This window comes from Daphnia magna, linkage group LG5 (genome assembly GCF_020631705.1).
Source record: "Daphnia magna isolate NIES linkage group LG5, ASM2063170v1.1, whole genome shotgun sequence".
Classification (NCBI taxonomy): domain Eukaryota; kingdom Metazoa; phylum Arthropoda; class Branchiopoda; order Diplostraca; family Daphniidae; genus Daphnia; species Daphnia magna.
The window spans coordinates 10898709-10925442 of record NC_059186.1 but is presented as its reverse complement, the minus strand read 5'-3'; the positions used below and the strand labels follow the sequence as shown (position 1 = coordinate 10925442).

General features: G+C 39.0%; 1 protein-coding gene across 2 annotated transcripts in view; it reads right to left on the bottom strand.

The window, feature by feature from the left end:
• LOC116923463 (neural cell adhesion molecule 2) overlaps window positions 1-21400 on the bottom strand; it is a 44141-nt gene extending 22741 nt beyond the window's left edge. The window contains exons 1-3 of one of the 2 annotated variants that reach the window (XM_045174120.1): window positions 21231-21400; window positions 4376-4505; window positions 350-558 (exon numbers count right to left, since the gene is read on the bottom strand). In XM_045174120.1, coding sequence (XP_045030055.1) covers window positions 350-558; window positions 4376-4505; window positions 21231-21258 — 367 coding nt within the window. In that variant the 5' untranslated portion in view covers window positions 21259-21400. Of the gene's footprint in view, window positions 1-349; window positions 559-4375; window positions 4506-19175; window positions 19846-21230 lie in introns of those variants that run through there. The other variant, XM_032929936.2, reaches the window with a different exon arrangement.
• Between the last annotated feature and the right edge of the window lie 5334 nt (window positions 21401-26734).

The following is a 26734-nucleotide window of genomic DNA, read 5'->3' as shown; positions in this document are numbered from 1 at the left end:
ATCAAATGAAACTTTCAAAATGAATGGGCTAAACGGAACACAATAACAAAGCTGGAAAAAAAATAAAATTAATATAGAACGAATCAACCTAGACGTATACCCCCCAACAACTAAGTACGCGATAAAGATTTTGGAATAAAGGAAAAGAAGCTTGGCGAACTCATGTTGAACGTGACGGTTTATGATGTGACAGTGTACGGATGATACGGATGATGATGACCAATGACGTCTTACTGGTCATCTCACGGGAACGCGGGTTACGCGGTAAAAAATATGGCAAGAAAATGGGATGGCGACAGGGCGTGCTATACTATATACAACAAATCTAATAATTGTAATACGTTCTTACCAATGACAGTGAGATTGACGTGGGCATTACGGGTCTGGGCTAGACGGAAGTCAACACGACAGCGATACAATGCCTCATCCTTGGCTTTGACATTGGTCAGTATAAGCGCCGCTGGATGACGATCCGCTCTGAATGTGGCCCGTTGGCCAAGGATTTCTCCGCCCGACCACTGCTCAGCCACCCCGAAATCCGAATCTCTCGTGTCCACACTGCATAGCAACAAAAAGACATTGATTTTATCGAACACGTTTTATAAACAACGAAAAACAAAATTTTTATTTTCAATATAAAAAGGAAAAACGTGTGTGAAAAAAACAAAAACAAATCAAGTCTAGGAACAAGATTTATGAATACGATCTTATAAACCTGTATAATACGGATGTTCTTAAAACCTTTTTTTGTCTTTTTCTTTCTAACTCGTTATTCGCAAGTAACATATGCCTTTTTTTCCCGGTAGACAGATCCTAACCGAAAAAATGAAAAATAAAAGACATTTGATATGTTTGTAGTCTAAATAACGGCCTACACATTGTAGGTAGTATACAAGTCGGAGGTTGACACGAAAACAAGTTCATCTCGTATACGAAAACGTTTGCGGCTTGAAACAGACGACGAACCGCAGCCCGAAAAACACCAAAAATTGTAAAAAAACAAACAAATATATTTATATATTTAAGGTGCGAATAAATCTGAAAGCCGCGACCCCAATAACCTTCCAAGTTGTCGGCTTTTAAACGAAATTTTTGTACAAAAGAAATGTTGTCGGTCTTTACACCACCCACACGCGTTACGAGTGAGTGATTGAATTGTTGTTTAAGATGCACAAAGAAGAGCTATTGTGTTGTGATTTTCAAGTCACCCACGCTGACTCGGAATGAAAACGAAAAGTTTAAGAGTGAAATAAGGAAAATGGTAGAAAAGAAATGGACGCCGAGAGTAGCGATTCAAAGTCGGGATCAGCTTTCACCCCCCACCAACTAAAAGAAAAAGAAAAAAAAGAAAAATTCAATATGCGATGAAGCAAAATCAGCACGGGCTCATATTAAACTTGCCTTTAATATGAAGGAGCTTTAAACGGCTATGAGGTTCTGTCACGTCTCGGCGCATATACTTAACATGCAACAAATCCACGGGATTGAACACGAGCAAAAAGGCTTCCTGCGCCAAAATGAAAAATCTTCTGATTATTCACAGACACGTGCACTATAGAGCCCCTACCTGCTACCACACAAAAAATAAAGAAGAATATCATTAAAGATATTTTCTTCCTACTCTTTTTCTCTTTCGCAAAGACTCAATAAGGAATTCGCATTCTGTTCCCCTGCGCGTCACGCCCATAACGTGTTAATATTACATTGAAACGCAATAGTTAATCATATTTTTCACAAATTTTAAAATCATTTGACAAACAAACAAAAAATCAGAGCTTTGAAAATTCTATTCCGGTTAGCTGGTGATGTAATTAGAATGAAATCGAGCGCTACTGATGCGTCATAGCTATGAATCCGTTTCACATGCCAAAGCACTTCTTTGGAAAACATTTAACGATTAATGAATTTGCCAGATGGTTATGTTGGAAATGCACATCTGGATGTGCTTGCATTAGACGCCCATTCCCCCGGACATGTTTCTTAATGTTCATTGCCGTCTGAACGTGAAGAACTCCCTTTATTTTCACAGCGACATCACATTTCGCGCTTGCTGTTGAGAAAAAAAAATGATGGCGTTAAATCTAATGATGTTTGATCATGTAGGACTACGGCATCCTATTCAATGTCAACTTGTGTACTCAGATCGCTATGCATAATAATGAACGTCTGTAAGAAAAAAAGTTTTGACAGTCTGAGAGTTTCAGGCGGTAGACTAATCAAAGTTGGAACCTACACTATGGCTGAAGCGTAACGAGCTATGGTATAATGATGGCACCTAAGACACTCTTCTTTTTTTGAAATTCAAAGTTATTGAATACGCTCAAAAGAAAATGGCCGTTGCATAGAAATGAAATCCACCGGCAAAACTTAATTCAAAGAGAAAATCAGTCTATTCAAACTGTGATCCAAAGAAAATTCATTTCACACGAATGGATAATGAATATATGTTTTGATGATGTTTTTTTCATTTTTATTTTATTTTTCTTTAAAGCAAAAACTTCGCGCAGGCCTCCTCCTTTAATCTCTCTTCTTGCACAATGAACTTTTTTTTCGAAAAACCCCAATCCTTCACAAACCACTCACCTTCGCAGTCTCTTATTGTTGATTAATGGACCAGAGTTGCGCCCCCGTCTCAACTATTTGAGCTACAGCGATCCCGTCGCTATACAGCGAGAAGAAGAAGAAGAAAAAAAAGGAACGAACTGGCGGTATGTAAACACACTTTAGAGCATACTGCACATCGTCAAAAAAAAAAAAACGGCAGCCATCTTTCCCATGTGCATAATATTTCAATCGCGCGCGCAAAATAAAAAAATATGGGAAAATATTTCACACACACACAAAACAAAAAAGAATAGACAAATTTTGACAGTTTCTCATGGTTTTTTTTTTTTGTTGTTGTTGATGTGTTGCTTCTTGATGATGGATGCGATGAATTTACAGGCCGCCTAACAGTTGATAAATATGCGTGGCTTTTTCTTGTTTACTCTCTTGATTTTCGCGATTGAAATTAAATTTAAATTGAAGGAGAAAAAGAAAATCTATTCGTTTACTATGTAAAGAATCAAAAGAAATAAAAAGAAGATCGGAAGACGTTTGCATCCCATTCGCAATGGGAAACGGTTGGATGGAGCCAAGCCACGTAGTAATTCGATTGTTTCTCAATTGCTATACCACGTGTCTCTTCGCCTCCTTGTATATCGTTACTTAATCCCGCCTCTTTCTCTCTTCGTTTCTTTAATATACCAAAAAATGGCGTTTTCCACCCCACCTCATTTGATAATACACGCACAGAAACAAATGGATTCAATCATCATTTCCCTCCTCCCATCATAACAATTTTTCCCCGTTTTATTTGATACTTTTTTATCATCACTAACATAAAATTTATTTGAAAGTCATCGTTTAACTGTATCGCATGTGTATAGATTTTCCGCGCTCGTCGTCTATTTCGCCGCAAACGGGCGCGTGTCACATGTTGACACACAGCGCTCTCTGTACGCTACACGTCCCTTTCTGTAACATAAGGGAAACTAGCATATATATTATTATTGATTTTCGTGCTCCCCCTTTTCGCTGCTGCTGTGCAGCGCTGGCCTCATAGCTGCACACGCCGCGTCTTGTATTGGCGTTCGCCAAACTGCCAATCTACTGCTGTTGTCGTTCGACAACATTAAACGCACGGGATCCTTCTTTTCCCGTTTGGCTCGCAGTGTTATTGTACACATCGCTCGCTGTTTGTCATAAAGCGGCCATCACTCAAAGTGTTCCGTGCGCATATAGGCACAACAACGCCGCTATACATCCTCCAATCACCAACAGCCAAAGGACGGACCCCTCTTTTCCCCAAACTTTATATTTAGCAATTTTTTTTTGTGTGTTTGTGTGTGTGAATTCTTCTAGCGTAGAAAGCTAATGTTTCAATATTGACAATGCAACTAGTAAACCTTTTTTGTTTTCACGTTTTCCTCATATTTTGTTCCGAGTTTTCTAAGACGAGAAATAAGGAAAGAAACAAGGAAATTCTGACGGCAAAACAAAAAATCAAGAACCGCAAACTTATTAACGATGCATAAAGTCAGCAAAGTTGCCTACGCCACATGCAAATATGACTATTTTTCTTTTGCTCCCTTGTATAACCGATGACGATTGTGGGCTGTAAACGATACAAAGCTTGTGAATATCACGCATCAGCAGATTGACGTAAGAAGCTTGCTGTCAAAGTTTTTGTTGCATCATTCAATTCCCTCTCCCCCCTTTTTTTGCTTCCTGTTCCTTTTTTTATCTTCAATTTGGCACTTTTCTTAAATGTCGGACCTACGTCAACTTTTTTTGCGGAAAGTAAACCGGAAAGTTTAACGGAAAAAATGCATACCTGTAGATTGGTGTGGCCGAGTCGAAACGGTACCATAAGACCAGACGTACAGGATCGTCAGGATCGGGAGTGGTCACGTCGCAAGGTAGTTCAGCTACGCCTCTCACCAGAGCCACAACTTCCGTTGTATCTGTTAAAAGAAAACGGTCCGATTAGTTCACTTGAAATCAACAAGATAAAACTAACGTCTATACGATGTATATACCATTTCGAAAAATTATGAGAACACAATTATTGACTGACTCTCAACGTACAGAATTCAGTTTATGCGCATACAATGCTCCAATCAAAATATTCAACTCTTTTCGGGTGAGGACAAGCTTCCCAATCGATACCGTTGATCATTTTTTTCTTGTGTAATTCACACACATAAAAGGATCGATTATTATAACACGGATAGGAAGCGCCCAATAATGTTGGCTGGACTTTCATAACTGTGAAATATGTGTATATTATTATACACATCTCAACTGACACAGTTCTCCGCTTGGCAAATGGATAAACAGACAGCAGTAAAAAATGGGGGAGGAAACGAGAGAGAGAAAAAAAAGAAAGAAAATTAGACGTTGCGTTGGCCGGTGAAAGATGTGCGCCGGATGGGGAGGCAAAGTCGGAACCCCGGAGCAAGAGAAATAAGACTCCGGTGGGACAACAGTTGATGTTGATTGCATCACGTTTGCGTTACAGTCTATCGCAGATGCTGTGTAATACGGTGAAAGACTTGACGTGGATCCACCAGGGACGACATGGCTACATTGGAACCTAGTCGGTCCGTCATCAGCCTAAAAAGTTCTGCAGTTTTCTTTTAGGGGGGGGGAGCCCAACTATACACGGGGCGTCAAATTGATTCATTGATCCATTTATCAAGTTTCAATATTTTTTTTGTGGGGGAAGGGACGGCATTATCAACAAGAAAGTAGACAACCGTTCCAGTAGAACTGGACCTCCCCAGATCGCCAGCAGGCAAAAAACCCAATAGCGAAATGAGAGAAGGAAAACATGTGGCAGCTTTGGTCTTTCCCTTTTTTCTCATTTTTATGTTCATAGTTTTTTGTTTTTGTTTTGTTTTAATGAAACAAAAGCAACGATAACCGAGGGTGGTGCTTGTAAATTTCGAGGGAACTCTACGAGTACGTACAACATTCAAGTGAAGGCTTTTCAAATTGGCAACTCTGAAGACTTTTGGGGGGGGGATGGCCTACTATAGTCCAAGTGACAGATGGCTGCGTGGGAGCTGGACCTTCTGCTGCCGCCCTACTATGTCCCGCTTAAACCAGCAAACTGGGGCCTGATTCTTCTCAATCTCTCTTTCGTGCACTTCTAATGCCCACTCGCTTAATGGACCTAGCCAGCCATATCTATTCGACGAAGAAATGACGTCAAAAGAGACAAACACGCTAGAGAAATAGTAGCACAAAATAATAGAAGAAAAAAATATATATGCGAACGAGGTTGTGCAACTCCATGGCGGGACGCATTTTTCTAGAACTTGATACTTTAGTTTAGCGCACGATCGAGTTAGCCAATGGCAGGAAGCAAAGTGCTGCTGTGGTAATGGGCTCTGATGCGGCACACACAGTCGGTTATGACGCTAAGGGAATTCTCTTGAAAAGAGCCGGCCAGCAATTCCCGCTAATAACCGCGTTTATTTTTTTTTTATCCAGTAAATGGAGAGTGCAAAGGGATTTAAACAATCAAAAGGGACGTTGAGTCCCCTATATAAGTGTAAAGGTAGATCCCATATTTTTTTTTTCTTCTTGAAAAATAAAGAAGACTTATGACCACTTATGAAGCTGAAAGAGATGAACAATTGTTTTCTCTTTTCGCTCTTAGCGTGAGCGAGTTATCGATTTTTTTTTGTTCACGGGAACTGCAAACACTTCACGAAACACGTGTAAAGATGCGTTTGGATGGATGCTTCGTTGATTAGATATATATACAGAAGGAGAAAGAGATAGAGAGAACGAATAAATAGAAAAGTATTGGATAAATATGGCAAAGTCAATTGTTGCGCAGTCCTAGTGCCAACCCCTTGAACCCAATCTTTTATTGGAGTCGTCATCAAAGTTTATGATTTCCTTTCAGATCGTTATGTCCCTGAGACATATCCGCTATTACACACCATTATATGTTATGGCGGATTTAAAAAATGAAGACAAAAAAGGAGAAATCGCCTCTGGCTCGAATGTCCCATTTGTGACGTCGATTATTGAGGACATCTGATCACCTATGGCGACTCAGTCCTTTCTCGTTTACAATGGTAAACAATCAATTTTACAAAGGGGATTGACATAATAATAATGTCACATTCGAGATGTTGACAGCACGGCTCATCTTACGCCGTTAGGAAAAATACAAAACAGTTGTGTATATAAATTGGAGCTATTTAAGTAGCAGCTATTAATCCTATACTGCATCATAGATCACTCAAGATATTTAGTCTGCTTTCCCCCCCCCCCTCCGTTTATTATCAACAACGATATCCCGTTTCATCGAGCAATTGTCGAATCAATGCGGAATCCAATCGCAAAGCGGAATAAGCGTCAAATCAAAAAGAAAAATTTAACTCCATCGTTGCTCTAGTGACAACACAAAATCAATCGAGATGCGCTACCGAGAAAGAAAAAAAAAATAGATGATTTCATTTCGCTGGGATGCGGAAATAATGGTCGCATCGCAATGCGTTTTTCATTTATTTCCCACACTTTGGGATCGTGTCAACCGCTTCAACGGCTGCGCATTTAAAACGCACTCCAAAAAAGAGTGAATATAAACTCGAAATAAAAAAAAAACGAATTGCATTTGGAAACGTTTTTTTTTGCGAGCCTTTGCAACAACAATATCCAATTGGGCCGAGGTTGGCGTCGAACGCACCGCAGAAGAAATGTCAGAATAAAGAAGGAAGAATAAAAAGAAGATCCTTCTCTTTCCTGTTCCGACTGTTGTTTGTTTTGTTTTTTTTCTTTTCTTCCCTGCCACTATAAGCTGATTGGTTTTTTCGAGGAAAACAAGATCCACCAGGAGGGCGGAACACGAGGCTAACGTATATAGTTCGATATACCAGTGCAGTCTAAATATAACTTGCAATATATACTGTATACCAGGATAGTTTATTTGGGGTGGGTGGTTAGTTGTTCGACTGATTGACAACGCAAGATTGTTCCCAAGTTCTTTTTCTTTTCTGTTTTTTTGTAGAAAATCGTTCCATCTATCCATCAGCAGAGTAGTGAAAAAGAAAAGAGATTTCAACAGCCTTCTTAAATCATATTTGTATCGATGATTATTAATTTAACAATCATCCAGTAAAGGAATCAATTGTATAAGGATATCTGTATGATAACCACCTGCTGTCTTTCATGGACGTCCTACGTTCTAAATACAACTTCATTCAACGTCATCCCTTTTGGCCCAATAGAAAATGATCCCTCCCTTTCGTTGATTATCTCTTGCTCTTTCTATAGAGGACTTAACGAATGGAGATTAGTGAGAGATATAAAGAAAGAGAGCCACGTAAAGATCTTTTATTTTTTTGCTTTAGATTAGCTTCGAGAAAAATAATATCCTTTATTACGATTTTGATATAGACATCATCAATTTATTCTCATCTAGCAAGCGGAATGTCGAATGATGGCGGAGGAATTCGATACCGCAAATCGCAGAGAATAATTAATGCACCGGAATACGCAACGAATAGCGACCTGTAAAATAGCTCTTTGATGATTTGCCCTTTTTCAATTCAAAAGTACATGAACGCCAACAGCATCGACTACGGACCAGCGGGGAAAAGAAAAACTTTCAGGGGAAAGGTGAGCGCGCATTTGATCTTGCAAGCACAATAATAAATAGATGGTGAGGAATACAGGAAAAGACCAACCCACCTAAAACGGTGTACTTGCTATATTTCATTGAGATGAAAAAAAACAAAAACATAAAAAGCGAATCAATGTTTCCCCCCCTTTTTTTTTTGCTAATGGCTTTCACAAAAGAAGTTTGAAACAAAAGCGTAACAAAGTAGGCCTTTTTATTATTCCAACACAATTTTAAAAAGCCATTATTTTGAGCTTGATTGGTGATTCAAAATGTTCGCATGTTAGGACAACAAGTGTGGAAATCAATCAAGAGGTAATTCAAACTGTTGCGCAATCAGCACTATACAATAGAGAAGCTTTCCATATTTGATTCCCGTTCGCATCATCACATTAAAACTGCTGACGCTTATATTATTCCGGTTTAAAGATCAGACATTTTCCCCTCTTTTTTTAGTTTTTTAAAAGATATACTAATCCTCAGTCTAAGTTAGGAACGAGCCCGAAGCAGTTGCTGCTGAAATGATATTTAAAAACAAAGCAAACGATCCTTTTGTTCTAAATTTGTAAAGCCTCTTTTTAAATAGAGCAAGGCTACCCACTCTACTCATCGGCTAAGCTAATGAGGCAAATGTCTCTTTTCATTCAAATGAGCATCAGAGACATTCTTCTAGTCTGTAAGATTTTTTTAAAAAAGATACACTTAAGAAACGTAAGAGTACAAAAGACAAAAAAAAAAAAAAAAGCTTTTAGCGCTGGAGGAACGAAAAGTCCCGGGATCCGAAATCTCGAGAGAGTTCTGTTGCTTGGCTGTGCCCCGCTATACTTATAAAACACGGGCACCGGCTATGCCAATCACATTTGTGTTACCCTTTTCTTATTTCCAGATCACTCCCCCCTTTTTATTTTTGTATGCTTTTTATATTAGTCTTCACCTTTTTTTGTTTTTTATTCTCTAATAAATTCCAGTGCTTTGGCTACAAACCGCAATGCATAAAAAATGATATCAAATTCTGTGACTTGTTCTTATTTATTTATTGCACAACCAACGCTTGCCATAACCCCGCGTTAACGTGTAAAAATTGATGCGTTCTATCACAGGACTTTTGTTTTTGGCGAGGAAGTTTCTATGATTTTATTATTCAGTTATACATTTACGCCTACCTAGGAGGATCACCGCTGCAAAAAAACCCGAAAAAACGTTAGAAAACTTTGTTCTCTGCAAACCTTTGAATGAATTGATCAAAAGAGTGAAAGAGTGATCTTGATTCGTCGAGAGAGAGACGCGATAAATGATGCTCGATACTTTGCATTTCATTAAGGATAAGCCAACCGAAAAAAGGCTTATGCGCATTGTGTGTCTTTCGTATTCTATACGTCGCTCAACAGTGACGTTAACGCTGAATTTCCGAGAAGCAACGAATCAAGAGAAAGGTACGCGCTAGTTCCGTGCTTCGCATAACCCCCGTCATCAACCAAAGCCTTTCCCGCGTTTTCGCCACGAAAATTTCGAACGTTATTATTAATGCGTTTGATATAACAGCGATCGTTGCTGCAGCTTATTTTCTACGATAAGCCGATTAAGATTACCTTTTCCTATTCTCAACATGATTGTGGTCAACTGAAATCTACGGAAAATTCAATTAAAGGCTACTCTTCTTGTCGTCCTCCATCGTATAACATACAATCAGCCCCCGTTTTAAACACACACAAAAAAGGGGGAAAAGTGGGAGCTTTATTGTTAGTGCATAAACGAATCCAGGATCCTTCGACGTAACCGATCAATACACAGGAAAAAAAAGGGATCTGCAGCATCACGTTGTATTGTTCTTTTCCAGAAATTTTATAGAACCATTCGTGAGTTAATGGGGTCCTGCCGCCCATTAATCGCCATCTCCTATTGTTTGTTGTTTGCATGTTTGACATCGCTGATGCAGTAGCAATCAAAACATGTTCATCAATGATGACCTCTAGCATCGTCTTCGCCTATTTTCCGTACGCTGAGCTCGTCTAGTTTTACTTGGAAAAAAAGGGGGAGGAAGGTTAGAAAAATGTTTATAGGAAACTATTTGTTACTATACATGTATATCTATTCTTCCAAGGACAAGGCCATCAGCAGTTTTCGTGCAACTCTTTTTTTTGTTGTTTTGTTTGCGTCTATACAACAGGCTAAAATAATGTAGTGGCGCGCGTTGGGTCGTTGCGAACGTAAACGAGCTCGTGTTCTTCTAGACCTGTGTGTATGTATATATATATATCTTTTATCTGTGTGTATATAGCCTATCAAGTCTATACTCTTTGCCGGACGGGGAGCGATGAATCCATTCGTTGAAAAACGGGACGGACATAACTAAAGGAACAGCGACAGACTAGCAGACAAAATGTACTTTCGACACGCAACAAAAAATACGGGGGAAAAAAAAAAGAAGGGGGAATAATAGTCAGCCCTTCATTCTTTGGTTCCCACCCGCAAATCGTGATCGAGCACGCAGTTTGCGAAACGACCGTCGTATATTTTGGATACAACTCCTTATATATAGTTTCCTTTCGCTTCTATGTTTATAGATACAATATTCTAAAGGGGGTTGCAAGGGGAGCCGCAAAATTGGCCGGGATCTATATTGACTCTCTTTATTGTTATTATTTTGTCCAACTTGTATGGCCTATATACAGTCAAAATACCAAACCCTTAGAAGCAGCCAATCTCTCTCTCTCTCTCTCTCTCTCCGGCGAAATAATGATGATATGGGAGTTCGGGACCCGGCCCGAATAGAAGCAGTTCCACGTATATCTCTTTGTGGAACGATGTATAGCAATTCGAGAAGGCAGAGGGACAGCCGTTTTCGATGACGGTCAGACATCGGCAGTTGCCTGATGGCCAGTCGCGTATAAAAATGGAATAACGCGATAGACGCGGACCGATGCAAATTAAAGGCTTTATTCGGACTTTTTTTTTTAGTTTACTTTACTTTAATTTCAACCTAATCAAATTGGATAAAACGAAAAAGGGATAGGAGTTTAGATTTCAGTAGAATTTTAACTTTTTAATAATTTAGAGCATTTTTTTGCTAGTCTTCAACTATACTATTCTAATAATGCCTTTTCAATTACCTATCTCACGTAGTTTCCAACTTGGCAAAAACGTCGAGACAAGACAAAAACAAGTTTGACTATGAAAAAGGCTTCGTTTCCACCTTTATTATTTAAAAAAAAGTTTTGCTTCAAACACACGCCTCTAGTTATTCTTTGACGTAATGAGCCCAATAAAATCAAAGCGATTCTACGTGTTCTCTAATCGTGTGAGTGTACAACATGCCTAACAAAGCATCAACTTTTCATCGTATACTGAACTCTCGCAAAAACATTGTCCCGCATTAATTTAAGATATTTGCTTATCTAGTCCATGACTCCTCTCCAATGCATTTCAGAATTTTTTTCCACTCTCCGTCTATTTATGCGTTGCGTTTCTCCTCAGTAAATTACAAACACAAAAGTTAGATGCACACGCATATGGAATTATCCACTCACGGATGGCAAATCTCTTTCTTCCTATTCTCAACAATTAGTGCACAGGTTACACAGGTAACAGCGTATTATCTTGAATAATTTTCGTGTGTGAATACCTTCTCAAATTAAATTGGGAGGATTGAAAACTGTTACTATCCAACCGAACGTTCAAAAAAGGAATTTCTAACACCATTTCCCCCCGGAAACTCAAATAATTTTAGCACTTGTTTTTCGATTGCAGTCTGTCCTTTATCATTCAAACATTATACTTTATATTCCGTCGTCAAGACTACCATAATAAAATTTCAAAACGAGGCCATAAAATGGTGGACCAGTTTTGGATAGTCTGACGTCAACAACATTAAAGAAACGATTTCTTTGCCAATCAATTGAACGCAAGCCAACTCGAGTTTACACGTTATGGCTTTACGTTTGTAAAGATATTAAACCCCCAACCAATAAAAATGAAAAGACAAACGTGTATACTCTTATTTATCGCTTAAATTTTGATGTAGAACAGCCAGGTTTTCATATGTCTCCTCTGTTTAATGATTCCGAACAAAACTTCACGAAGCGAAGAATCGCGAAATAAGCTGGCAACAGGAAATCCGGTGATGAGGGACAAGTGAACAAAAAAACCAGAAATCAAATATATATAAAAAAAAAAGACGCCAACTGTCATCAGGCGGAACGGTGCAAAAAGAGGAAACTGATATTTCATATAAACGGTGAGACAATTTAGAAGAAGAAGATAAGATTTGTGTGCCACGCCAACCCGTGTCACAGCCACTCGATGCCAAAATAAGCTCGATGGATAATTAGACGATAGCGGGACAAACAATTCATATGCATATTCAAATGCGTATAACAGTATATAGGGCTACTAAAGCGAATGGAAGAGGATGGTGTTAGACCGCGTTTAATTGGAGCGGCGAGAGCTCGGTACAAAATGAAACGGGCGTCCAGTCCATAATTGATGAGCGTCAAGACAAGGAACATGAACGGCAGTCCCCGGAGCAATAGGCCGAAAGAGAAATGCGTGTTCATGTACATAAATATAGTGTCGAGCTAATCTATAAATTATAGAGGAAAAACACGTATTTTTATCAAATATACGCGATAATATGCAGCCCAATAGCAAATTGGCTAACGTGTAATCACCACGACCCCAATTGTTCGTTTCCTTTTCAATGATTAATAGCCACAGGCTAAAGCATCGAACAGTGAAAGATTTTTAAAACGGGTATGCTAGGGACATAAGCTATCCTTGCATACACGCCTACATCCATTACACCTACGTATTATTTTTTGAAAAACACAAGCAGGAAAAAAAAGAAAACCTATACATCATCGCACTTATTACAATGGATTTCGATTGTATTTACTGACACGTTAAATAAATAGAATCGTGCGTGTGTGTCCACATACGTTATTACATATCCATTGTAATAATACCAATCGCAAAATGCTGGTGTTTTTTCCCCCCGCAAATGCCAGTTTTTAAAGAATCCCCCATCAAATCCAAGAAATGCATTCAGCTATGTATTTCCCACCCATTCCCCTCCAAAAAAAGAAAATAACTCCGACATTTTTTTTATCTCTATAAATGTTAACCGCTACAACCACGATTGCCATTATTAAAGTGCATAAAGTCTGTTTATACACTTAACGATGGCCACAACTCGCGCGCGCTGCCTTGGTTGCCATGACGTCGAGTCAAAGCAATTCAAAGCCCCTGAGCCACAAACCAGAGAGTGTGTCAATGACGGTCTAGCAATTCTACAGCGAGCGAAATCCAAATGCATAAATGTAGAGGTTGTTGACGACGTGGTTCTTTTTTCTCTTTCTCTTTTCCCCGTTTGCTTGTCACAGTCGTTGCTTTGGCGACCGTCCCAACGTGTTCGCCCTCCCTCAAAATTCAATAACCCAAGTTCCTACTATGCTACCAGTGCTGCTATAAACATCATAATACGCAAAGGGAGGTATTGACTGAAGCCTTGAAACTGATCGTAAATTAAGGTACACAGTGCAGCAGCCTTGACTCAAAGATGAAACTGCAATGCCATTGCCGCCACAACGAACGCGACTAGCAACCCAAGTTTACAAACGTCACGGCATGGAAATTTCAACTGTTTTGTAAACATCAAAATGCTGAAACTGAAACTATGCTACTAAAATTATTATTATGTGAACTTTAGTGCACAGGGCAAAAAGTTGAGACATCGACGAGAAACGACACACACGTGTGACAATAGACAAGTATGAAATTCACGCACAAAAAATTGTGATTCTTAAAGGTCGTCAAGTATAAAGTCGAAAGTCTCTTTCAATTAACGTGAGTGTATGGGCCAAGAATTGCAACTCCAACATCCAACTGATGAATTGCTTGAAGTAATAAGTCGTGCTGTTATATCAAGCAAAACCTATTGGCTGGGAAAAGTTAACAACTGTATCGCCGATACTATTCCAAATTGGGGGAAGGTTCACGTTTCGGATGTTGGGGACATGACCTTGTGTAACAATGCAGATGCAAAAACTAAAGAAAGTCGGGATATACTGTGAGCGGCACGTTTGCGCAATAGTTTTTAGGGGGTAGGAAATGTAATAATAAAAAAAGAAAATCGAAACCACTGATTGAAACCCTTAACAAAAATGCACCAGATTTTTGTGTCTATTGATTTACGTGTTTTTGTTTTTTAAATAGAAAATCAATCTCTTTTTTTTGCGACTTGAAACCAATAAGAGAAGCCCTACGTCAACAATCAGCTTTCTTCGTTACCGTACTCTGCGTGTTTATGCCAAACTCCTGATCCCATGTGACAAAAACCTAGCTCAACAAACTCGGAAAATTCACGAAAGACAACCAAAGACATATACACAAAACCCATAGATTTTTCTGTATACTTTGTTTGTCTTCTTCATCTCTTGTCGCGTGTCGCGGGCTATATACTCATTTGTGATCCCGCCTTTTTTTACTCAAACCTTTATAATGTTTCCAAGTAAGAAAAAAAATAATAATAATAAGGGATCATGCAAACTCACACCTCTTCTACGCACGCGAAATAATCTGAAAAATTCGGACCCGTTCTACAAGTAGGGTGTGCAATACTACTCTCTTGTGCGGAACGGCAAGCCCTTTTTTTAGTGGGGGATACAACGGATAAACAAATCCAACACACGCAATTTTTTTTTTCTTTTCGTGTATGTGTGTGATGTTCCTTTTTTTAAATCTTTTAGGGAAGACTTAAAAAAAAAAAAAAAGGTTTGGCACACTCTATTTCTTTTTCCTTTTGGCCTAGTTTCTCCACGTTCGCACAGCAGTGGTGATCCTCGGTGGTCCAAATACCCTTAAAAGGATCATTGCCATCTCTAACAAATTTGTTTGTTTCTTTTTCACATAAGGAACAGTACAAATGGGAGGATTACGCCCCCAAAGAATTTTATTTTATTTTTATTTTTAGAAACAAGATAGAAAAAAAAAAAAGTTATGTCGTCGCCAATACATGCAATGACAAAAGCAGAAAGCTGGACCGTATCTCTACCACTGGTGGCCTTCAGGCTTTGCTGACAGGCTAGATGTGTGCGGATGTGTATATGTACAGTCTTCTTTCTTTTTCCCATATCTGCCCACTACTTGAAATCCCTCCAAGCCAACACAAAACCCCCCCAAAAAGAAAAAAAATGTACATCATCATTCAAGTTGTTGTTGTGTAACAAGAAAAAAAAAAGATGAAGAGTCAATAAACGACCTACAGCTATACAACACACACACACACAAATCCCGTCTAAATTGTGTTCGACATATAGCGCCATCGTCTCGAATACCTCCCCCATCATAACGTTGAAACACTCCCCAAAAAATACAAGGCAAGTTACGACAAAATTTATTCCTAGTTAGCGGACACGGCGCGTACACGGCCGTTTTCCACCTGCACAAACTCGAGTACTTTCGCTGATCAATACGTAACTGTTATTCTATAGCGGGCAAGTTGCTACTGACGGCCATGCCTTACAGCTGTCTAGCGCATACGCGTTTTCGAGCGCGGTTCGGTGGAGAGGGGGAGATTCTTGTACAAAAAGAAAAGAAGATGTGAGAGAGACTCTTATACGTCCGCGGTTGGTGGGGAGATTTGAGATTCTCGAGGGACAAACCGCTGTAGTAGCAGACAGTACAAGAGAGTACGTTACTGCGCTATTATATTATATTACTAGCATACACAGAAAGAGAGAGAGAGAGCAAACCGGATGTGCAGAATAAAAAGGAAGTGGGCAGGAAGGAGCGGGGGAAGAGAGAAAGTCAAAGTGATGAAAAGCGCAGCAAGTGTAGCGACCGAAACTGCTGATGACTTGACATGACGTTTACAACGCGCAGCGGCAGTCATAACAGACCGCAATAATAACTTCCACCACATCCAACGTTGCCATTACGCGCGCGCAAAATGGTAGATGACGACTAGAGCGAAAGGAAATCCGAACGAGCGTTTACACGTCGAAAACAAACGACACCTACTACCATTCCGCAAAACTGTTAAAAGCCCGTCGACTATATTTAACACGACAAACGAACCTACACGATACTCTTTTATATTTCCACGCAATCATTAAGCAATCCGCCCGGATGATTCCATAAGAACAGAAACGACGTGTTTGGTTTAAATCGAAAGAAACTACCGCCTTCCCCCCACCCCCCGTCATTATTCCATTTCCTGGGGGAGGGATAGCCTATTGTATTGCACTGGCTGGGGTAGTTAAACATACGCACTCGGATAATCCCGGGCCTTTTGTCAGTTCGATATTCCCCTGTCAGTGTGTGGCATGAGGGGGGATAGGAGATGGTTTCAGGAAAGGGGTTTTTGATTAAACTCTTGTCGCATAGCTGCGACTAGTTTCTAGAATTATGGTCGCCACATATAATTGTAAACTAAGCTCATCATTGCGACACAATAGCAATGACAGTTGCCTACACTCTAAAGACAAGATAAGGAGACTGTCGTTCGTGGATCGTTTCCCTTGTCCACGGGAAGTTACAATTCAAGTTAAAAATTGAAAAAAAAGGGGCTTATTTTACGATTACATCACAAGAGCCTCTTGGTCAACAAGAGAAAACAAAAAAGCTGATGGCAAAGTAGGTGCCGTATTATTCTGAAAGGATTTTCAAATGGACTGGCGAGTGGAGGGGCCTGGTGGTGGCCATCTGAGACAAAAGGGCATCCATCAATTTTTGACGGGAATAAGAAAACGACGACCTGGGCAACCGATGCGCCGTTGAAGCGCTTGTCTGCCATCCATCACATCGACGACCATGTCGCCGACACAATCAAACTGGGCGGGGCCTCAGCGCGCGCTAGAGCGGATGATGTAAGTAACGGGGGATAAAAAAAAAGCTGCTAGGCAAAGCACATTTTAAATGTCTCCACAGTTCACCACTCACCCCCCCCTCCCCTAGAAAAAAATCTTGGCATTAAGTTAGTGAACGTGCCCAGGAAGGCAAAAAAAAAACGGCGGTAGTTATAAAATAAATAAATAAACGAAATTACAAACAAACATCCGAAAAAAAAAGGTTTTTGCCTTATAAAGCAAAATATGAGCATTTTTTTTTTTTTTTTATCGATAACAAGAATTTCTTGTTGCTAAAATCAATTGTTTTCTTGCAATGCGTTTGTTTATTCTTTTCATTTAACTACTTTGTAGTTTCTTTTGTTTAAAAATTGTTCAACGACCAAAAACAAACTATCCAATTTGTTTTGTTTTTTCTCTCTTCCAGACTTTGGATGGAAAACGTCAGTTTCGGTCAGAAATTGGGTTTAAACGCGTGTGTTGGACATTTTGGCCTAATACTCTGCTAATAACATACTGAACTACTTGAGATTGCGAATGTTTTTTTAAAACCTAGACGACAGTATCGTTCCGTGAAGAAAAATTGGCATTGCGTTTCACGGCTCAGAAATCGTATAACCAACCGGCGATTTCCAAAAACCTTTACCATAAAATATTTTCTAAGCAAATCATAATCTTAGTCAAAAGGTTCTTATCTCTTTGATAAAAAATAATAATAAAAATAAAGGAGGAGATATTGGACATTAGGAGAAAGTCGTTCAGAAGTTATTTTCGCCTCATCAGATTTTCTACGAATAACGCTATCAATAAACTCGTCGTCGGTCGGGTTAGTTATTACACAGCCCCGAGCACATAACAAGATTGCTTAAAAAAGAATTTGTGAATCCGACATTTTGTTGAGATATGTACTACACAGCCTAAGAAAACAATAGTTTTCTATTATATTCAGAAATATATCTGTTATTGATGTTAAGCATGTCATACCAGATATTCATTTGTTTGGCTTCAACTCCCTCCCAACTTTTTGTCGAGGACCTGCCCCAAAAATTTATCGATACGTACAACAACAGAATGTCTTTCACAATTTTTATTCTTTTTAACAAAAGGTGCTCATCGAAACGCGGCATTTAGGCTCCTTTCTTTTGATCGTTTTTTAATAAAAAAAAAAAATTTAAAGTTCAGTCAAAAGGGGGGTGTTTCACCGTTCGTGACCTTAACCGAGTGGGGTGGAGTCAACAACTAGAATCCCGGATGTGTAAATTTTGAAGAAAAAAATCCGATTCCGGGTATTTCTTTTGAAAAACACATCCCCTTCAACCAACCCCTTTCTTTTGTCAATACTTAAAGAATTGAATTAATTCTTTAACCCAATAATTTTGCAATCCCAAATGAACGTCGACAACACAAAATTAGTCACACAAATTCCCGACTAATAATTTACAACCCGCATGTCACTGCTGATTTATTCAACGAAAACCGACAATTAAACCCCCCCTCCCCGTATCAAATGACGCAATCTAAACAGAAAAAAAAAGCGAGAGGGGGTGAAAAAAAATAAAATAGCTAAAGAGGACAAACAACACGTACTATGTGTTCAATCTCGAATCGGTTAATGGCAAAGACGGTCAGTAAAGCCAACAGCAGATAAAACCCTAAATCCTTTTTATAGCCATCCCAACCTAAATCCTTTTGGATACTGAACAACGGTAAGCCCTTCCCACCCCATATATACATGCGAGTTTAAGGAGGTACAACAAATTTCCCTTTCGATTCGTGTCTTTTCCTCCGTGACACGCGCGCGTGGGATTGTGCGCTGCGAGAGCTCACTCGCCACAGAAGAAAAAAGACAGCATCGCCCACCGCAAAAAAAAACAAGCCACTTCAACGCGACTTGACTTATTCGTTAAAAAAGAGAGGGAGACTCTCGACCCCGTTCGTTTTCCACAGTCAGCGTTAAAGAGAGGGGCAAAAAAAACGAACAAGATTCTAGCGGGACACGTCCACATCTTTTCAGTAAGAGAATAAAAATATCGGAGACCAAGCAATAAAAAGGAAATAAATGAACCTCCACCCCAAACCCCTGATGTTGTTTTCTAAATGAAACGTGACGAATCAAAATAGCGGCGAAGGCAAAAGGCATTTAAACTCACGTATGCTGGGCAGTCGGTTAGTAGTTGAAGATACGCCATCATTGAGAGATGAGAGTAATAGCACACGGATGACAATTGATAACCAGTATGGGACAGGACGACGTGGACAAGTCTGATGGTTTCCACGATGAAGGTGGGTCATCAACGACTGATAAACTGTGACGACATTCATGATGGTAATAGTTTTCTTTCAATAAAAATGGTTCGTAAAGAAATATAAAAATGTGCGTGATCGACACGGTCGATGACGAGTACACACAAATCTGAAAATTGGCCTGTGGTTTACTACTCGTCGAAGTCCATCACTTCGTTTGATTGCCTTCTTCTATCGCGTTCAAAATTTTCGTCTCTTTTTCAAACGTTTGTTCAAAGTCGCTCAGAGATTGATTGAATCAACTTAACGATTCCATGTCGTAACAATCAAAAGGAACACGAAAGCGCCGACAATTAAAAGTATTTCCCTCCTTCAAAAATCCACTAATTCATATCTTTTCCACATACACATACACACACGCACACACACGCACACTGAGTTAATGACACACCATAGTTAATTGCCACGATTTTGTTGCAAAAGGAAGCGAAAAACTGGACACCTGAACAAGCCGATGACTGGCCAATGTGTGAGACGTGAGCACCGATCGACGATACTCTTTACATTCTGCACGCCGTCTGTCTGCGCTCACGATTTTTTTCTTTCTGTTATTTCGTGTCAAAAGAGGGTATGTGCATTTCGATTCTGCGCAGACGTCAGATAACGGCCCGATGGCCGCACTACAGCGCAAGGATAGAACAAAATTCCCCTTTTAGGTAGAAAAGCATATAGGATACGCCACTGTATTGTGTAACGTACATGTCTATGTAGACGTAGAGGCCTAGCTATAATATCCACTATACACACGGAGTAATAAGTCTCTTTATTACATATAGCCTCTTCAATGCGTGAGCAAGATCCAATAGAAAAGTAGATGGGCAAGGGCTCACAAAAAAAAAAATATATATATGTTTTTTAAGAAAAAAAAAGAGAGAAATGGATCTATTGTGATACATTGTATCAGTTGCCTTTCGTACAAATAGATCCGATCGAGTTGCCCTTCGAAATGGACGAAGATGACCTCTTTCCAGTTTTGTTGTTGTTGTTACACACGCCGAATATGTCCAGGAAAGATGACGTCGTTAGAGATTCTATGTACATTGAAGGAAAAGCAAAGGGCATTGATGAAAAAATGAACATCTTTCAACGGTTCCAGTTAGCGCGAAAAATGATTGAAAATATTTAAGATGATCGTTTTTTTTTGGAGCTTTCCGCTATTAAAATGTAGAGACTCACATCAGAGTCACACGAATTTTCAATCAACTATAAATGTCGCATCATATCTGTTTTCTTATTAAAAAATAAGAGTCGCTAGAAGTTTTGGCCCAAGGAACCAAAACACGGCAGGTAGTCAAATATTTAAACAAAAAGTCTTTTTCCATACAAGTTCCAGTATTCGCTCTTTTCGAAAGGAACGTTGGAAAATGTAAAAAACTAAACAAAACAAATAAACAAAATACTAGGACTGCATGGCAAAGATCTGCATATTGGGACGAGATTGACAATAAAGAATTCGCAAAAAAGAAAGAAAGAATTCTAGATGGCGGGGAATATGTACGATCCATAGCACACAAAAAGAAAACGACTCCACTCTGACTCATTGAATAATTGAGTTAGGGCAATGTGTCCTAATTTTTTAAATAAGCCTTTTTTTTTAGTTTTCAAATATTCCGCCAAAAAAAAAAAAAAAAAGACAAACAAATAGCGACAAAATATAGAATTCTTGGAAAACGAAAAATCCACGGCAGATGGAACCCGTGGCGTTCAATTCACATCGCCTCTTTGCATAATTCAAAAATAATAAAACTCCCCTCATAAAAAAACATACTCATTTTTAAATGGGTAAAAATAAAAATCGAATTTACCTTTTAAATAAAATTGAGTTATCGCATGTTTGTTTTTTTTGTTAACTAAACCCAATCTTATCAGTACAAGAAAAAGAAAAATTTCCTTTCACTCACCGTGAATGGAGTCACGACCAGCGGTCATTTCCCGACGTCTGCTGCTGAACGGTGAAGGAGAGGCTGACGTATATCACGGACATCATTTTTTTTTCGCGACCACCTTTCTCATTGTGCCGACTGCTGCTAAAAGCCACTAATTTTCTTCGTCGCAAATCCAATCGACCATCCTGTAAAAAGAAAATAATAACGTTAAGTTAATTCATTTCAGCTTATTTACAAGCTCTTTTCAACAATCGTAATTTACGATTATTTCTGCTTTCAATATCTAATCAACACAGTGTTACGTGAAATTCACCGACTTTAGATCGAGAAACATTTCACTAAAAACTATGTAACACATTACAAACATAACATTTAAATTCAATATTAGCACATGTTTTTCCCTTTTTTTATATATATGTGTAGGCCTATACCCCCGTTCTGGGTGTGTACAACAAATCTCGGGAGAGCAAAGACAACAAAATAGCGAATAAATCTATATTATAGATCGCGCATTTATTTGGATTTAGTGTGCAGCGTATCTAGCTGTTGCCTTATATGAAGAAATAGAGGTGACCGCGTCTGACCGTGAACAAAATGAAGGCAAAAGGACATTTTCAATCACTAGCGTCGCGACGTAACAGAGGAATGCTTTCAACGAGGTGTTGGTCGATACACACAAGACTCGCCATCTACAAATAATCGGACAGCATCTATATAGCTAGACACTCTATTTTCCGTACATGGAAGAAGACCCAAAGTGGTCGTTGCCATGGCTATATATAGTTGTCCTTTTTTTTAAATGTCTTATCGTCTTTCAGAAGCAGACCGTTAAGCTTCTGGAAAAAATAAAAGGGGGCGACGTGGAGATTTTCATTTTTTGCGACAGCGAAACAAATTCGAGTGTGACGAGAGGAATAAACAAGAAACTTTTCACTCAGACTGACATATTTCTTTTCGATTTCGATCTCGTGTAGCTATTCAATTTTCCATTGGCAACTTTTTCCTTCCCTGCTGATTTTCGCATTGGCTAATGATAACCGACATGAAGAAAATTGTGCAAAAACGAAAGGGGGTCAGATAATGATTATCTGTTGATAGATTTCGATTAACAAAATAGGGAAGAAACGGAAGTAAAACCATATCTCTTACTTATTTCCATTATCGATTCGATACCCTTAAAAAAAAAAGAAATCGAGCGGTGTCGGCTTTTGTAAGTGGGACCAAACGTCTGAATTGAGAACGAAAACTAGAAGAATTTTTTACTCCGCCAACAGCTGTGATCAAACGACATCGAAGAGGAAGGAAAAAAAGTAATTGCGTCATCTTTACGTGTGCCAGAACGACACGTTTTCAAGTGATTTTTCCACTTGACAATAATCAAAAATTGAAATTGCCATCGTAGGAAACCCGACGTTTCAGAAAAGAGGAAAAACATCCAGGAAAAAGGAAATGTGATTGCATCACCGATGCTTTGTTCAAAATTTTACCTGTCCCGACACGACAAGTTTTCAACTGACTTTCTCATTTTTCCTCTTGATAATAATAAAAAAATCGATCAAGTTTTTTCATCATAAGAAATCCGACATTTTCAAATGTTTCTCGCGTTAAAAAAATGATGAACAATCTCACTGTATGATCAAGAAATCTTCAACAAGTGCCACCGAGTTCGTTGCTTCAAAGCGTCAATCAATATTTCCCTGATTACAGAAGCCAACTTGAATACGATATCAACGTTATCGGTTTTTCGCAACCATCGTCTTCTTACATCTGACTATTCACAAATGATTAGATACATTAGGGTAAAAGTTCGCTTAAGATCAACGACATTTAAAATGTAAGCGCTCGCTACATGAAGCCAACTTTCAACGTAACCTTATTGGCTATTCATACAATAAAGGCAATTAAGATCTAAAGTGGTAAATCAATCGAGACTTTGATGACAACAAAACTTGCAACTTATGTTTGGTATCGCAGCAAATCTAATCATGACAATGGTTTTTACATTTTCAAATCAAACTTGTTCATCATCTGGAGTTGTTGTCGGGACAACGAGCGTCATTAATGTCCCTCCCGCTCTCTCAAAATAAGAGAACTCGACAACGGAATCATATACTCTTGTCGCGAGAGAAAAACCATTTCTTTGATACGTTTGGTAATAGTTGCCAGACATTTGCCATTTTCGCAATAGAAGGTCGATACTTCTATTAGCAGTTCTTCGCTCGCTAGACGTGCAATTGACGGCTGCAACCGACGCAGACCAGCTATAGCGTCTATATACGCACAATTTTATTTGATTCGACCAACCACCGTAGATGACACAAAAATATCAAGGAGAAACTCACAACATCGCTTTTATCATTGATTTTCCCGACTATACGATCGGTTCTCGATTTGATACAAGAACGCCATTACCAAAACTGTATATAGAGTATTATACGGTTTGCTGATGGGAATCTCTATATACGTACCTAAGATTCTTTTTTCTGGAGGGCACACTGACCAAATCGCATGACGAATGAGAGGTATACGAAAAAATAAATCCGGGCTTATTTGTAAATACGCAGCGATCGGATCGATCTTAACTCTGCGCAGCATCACCTTCCCGTGCTTTGCTAGCGAGATTTTTTTTAAACACCGGACCGTTGGCATGAAAAAAAAAACGATTTCTTTAGTTAAATAGTTTGAATTCAATCGCAAAAAGATATAAAATGGGAATCCGTTCCTTTCTTTAAATTTCTTTTAAGGATTTATAGCCTGTAAGAGAATTCAATGGAACTCTTGCGGATTTTCTTTTTTAGCACCTTGTTGATGATCAAAATCTTATTATGCTATTTTTAAAAATAGACGGATTCGAGTTCTTTTTGACAATGTTGCTGACGCGCATTTTTCATTTGCATGAGCCAACATAGTCAGAAAATCCCTTGCAATTTAGATTAAATTGCATTCTATACAGTAGAAATGTAAAGCTTTTATTGTGAAATGCCAAATGTATCCTTTTTTCGAGTGACGCAACGCTTCGTTCAAGAGTTTTTACAATTCAGGGAACTATAAGAAGTTGTTCCAAAATTGTGCATCCATTCACCATGTCAACTTTAGCTCTTCTCTCGAAGTTGGCCATAGTTGGTGGCACTGGCGAATTAACTCGCAAAAACTGACCCCCTCTTTCTCAACTATAAAATGAGACAACGGTAATAATTAAACGAGAAGAGCGGACACGGAGGTCATTTCAACACTTTGACAACCGACTTTATGCAAAAGAGCAGGAAGGACTCCCCCAAAAAATTGCCCAAGCCGTACTATGTTATAAAAATGCATATACTATTATAGACGCAGAGAGAAAAGATGAGTCGTCGTAATCAAGCAGAGTTTTGAGTTCCTTCACCTCCCGCCGCAGAAAAAAAGTTGCGAGCCTTGAACATCACTATGAAGACGAAAGAGAATAAGATAGAACTCCTAAATCCCGACCCTTTTGTCAGATGTTTGATATAGTATTCCTCTCGGATCTTGCCTTTTGCGCCTTGCAGCTCGCCCCTCCGCTTTTGGATATCCGTTTCAAGTTTCGTCTTTCTCAGTCTCGTTCTTGCTGCAAGAGCGACGGGCAACCCTAGCTAAGGGAATACGCCATATATTACATTGCTTAACGTACCAAAGAGTGGAGAAGTAGGGAAAAGTTGCACGGAGTAGGGAGAACTGCAAATTGGCACATCAAATAGCCTAAAAATAGCTGCCGAATCAGCAGTCAAGTTACATTGTAAAATATTCGGATGCCTTTTTTTTTTTTTTTTAGATTTGCTCAAGATGGAATACAAATAATGAGGCCGAATTAACAGCATTTAAATGTTATGCGCTTTGACGAAGGCTATTATTGCAGTCAATTGTAAAAGGAAACGAGATTCGTCATCATGATGAAATCACGTCACGGACTATGTAGTTGATTGGTCTAGTTCCCTCGGAAATATACGACGCTAGTTGGAGGCCGTAGACGGTGACAGACAGCGAAGGGGGGAATCCCTTTACGTCGCTGTCATCTCTTACGTCTATTGCCATCGAGGCGACAGAACAAGTTGACCATCGTCTTCCGTCTTTTTTTTTCCCGTTGTTGCGCCGACATCCAATCTCTCGCCCTCTTCCATATTCCATAGACGTATAACAATTCTGACCAGTTTCCTCAATCAGCTCATTCATATAAGGCAATTCTTTTGTACAAGTTTGGGTACAGCCAACGGTGGTATATATACAGTCAATGCATCACAGTTGGTGGTGCAGTTTAAATTCAATGTACAGTCAACCCCATCTTACGGTGTGTAATTCAGATTGAAACATTTGACCGACGCTCAAAAAATATCTTTTAAATAAAAAAAAATATATAAAATCTTTTAGCACATCGATAATGGAAGAAAAAAAGGGCAATAAATGAAATTACAATCGGCTTAGTCACACTATATCTAGTTTGTCGTGTTTGGGAATCACTGCAAATCCGACCAACAATGATATAGTGTCCTGCCCTTCAAAAATAAAAAGATACAGTTCTCCTCATTTCTCGTCATTATCGATTCATCCTTTCAGATCCTGGTATAGTTCATTACCGATGACGGTTGTACCAAGAGCGATTATAAATTCACAATCTCTTCTAAAAGTTTTAGCAGAACAAGTCAACAAATTAAGAATCACCCGAAAATGCTATTCAACATTACAGTTCAATTCAATCACAGCTGTTACGAGAGCTTTCCCACAAGAGTTTGGCCACGTCAATATTCGAAACATTATCGATTCCTGGTAGATGCAGCCCTGCAAGTTTCTCATCACACAGCACAGTCCAACTTCCTTCATACGTATCGCAATAGGTCAAACTTTGTAGTTATATGTATAGAAATTGAAACCAACGATAATCACTTCCGGCATGCATTTTTGTTTCCTCACCCCAACAGACGACCCGACCTTTCCTTTTTTAAAAAATCTGCACACCGTTTCCGATTGGTCAACTTTTTTTTCGAGGGGGAGGGTTCGGCAGTTCACGCAACAATTGACTTGACAATTGGCCTTTGCAAAAGAAATCCGCCTTATTTTTTTTTTTTCTCCTTACATAACAAAGCTCTAAAGTATAGGCTCTCTTTCAAAAGCATCCCTATAAAAAAAAGTCGTTTGGTTCAGAGCACGTAATATCCACATCATCTGTGTGAATAAAAGAAAGCCAACAACAACAACGCACAGAAAAACCCTAACTAAATATATATTGTGTGTCGATATTGGTGGCTATACACTGTATATATTTATACTAGGTACTACTACATCGTTGGCAGGGTAGTCTTTTTTTTTTTCGCTTTGTAACCCATCATTTGCAGTCGCTGGGGCTATAATATCAATAATAAAAAAAAGGAGAGAACTAAAAAGACACAAAAGAAACTAGTTCTCAGGGACTTTCTTGCGCTGCTGGTGATGAAGCTATATAACCATGTATAGTCGACGGAGAGCAAGCAACAATAGAGTAGGAAACGTTGACGTGCAGAAAGCTAAAGCGG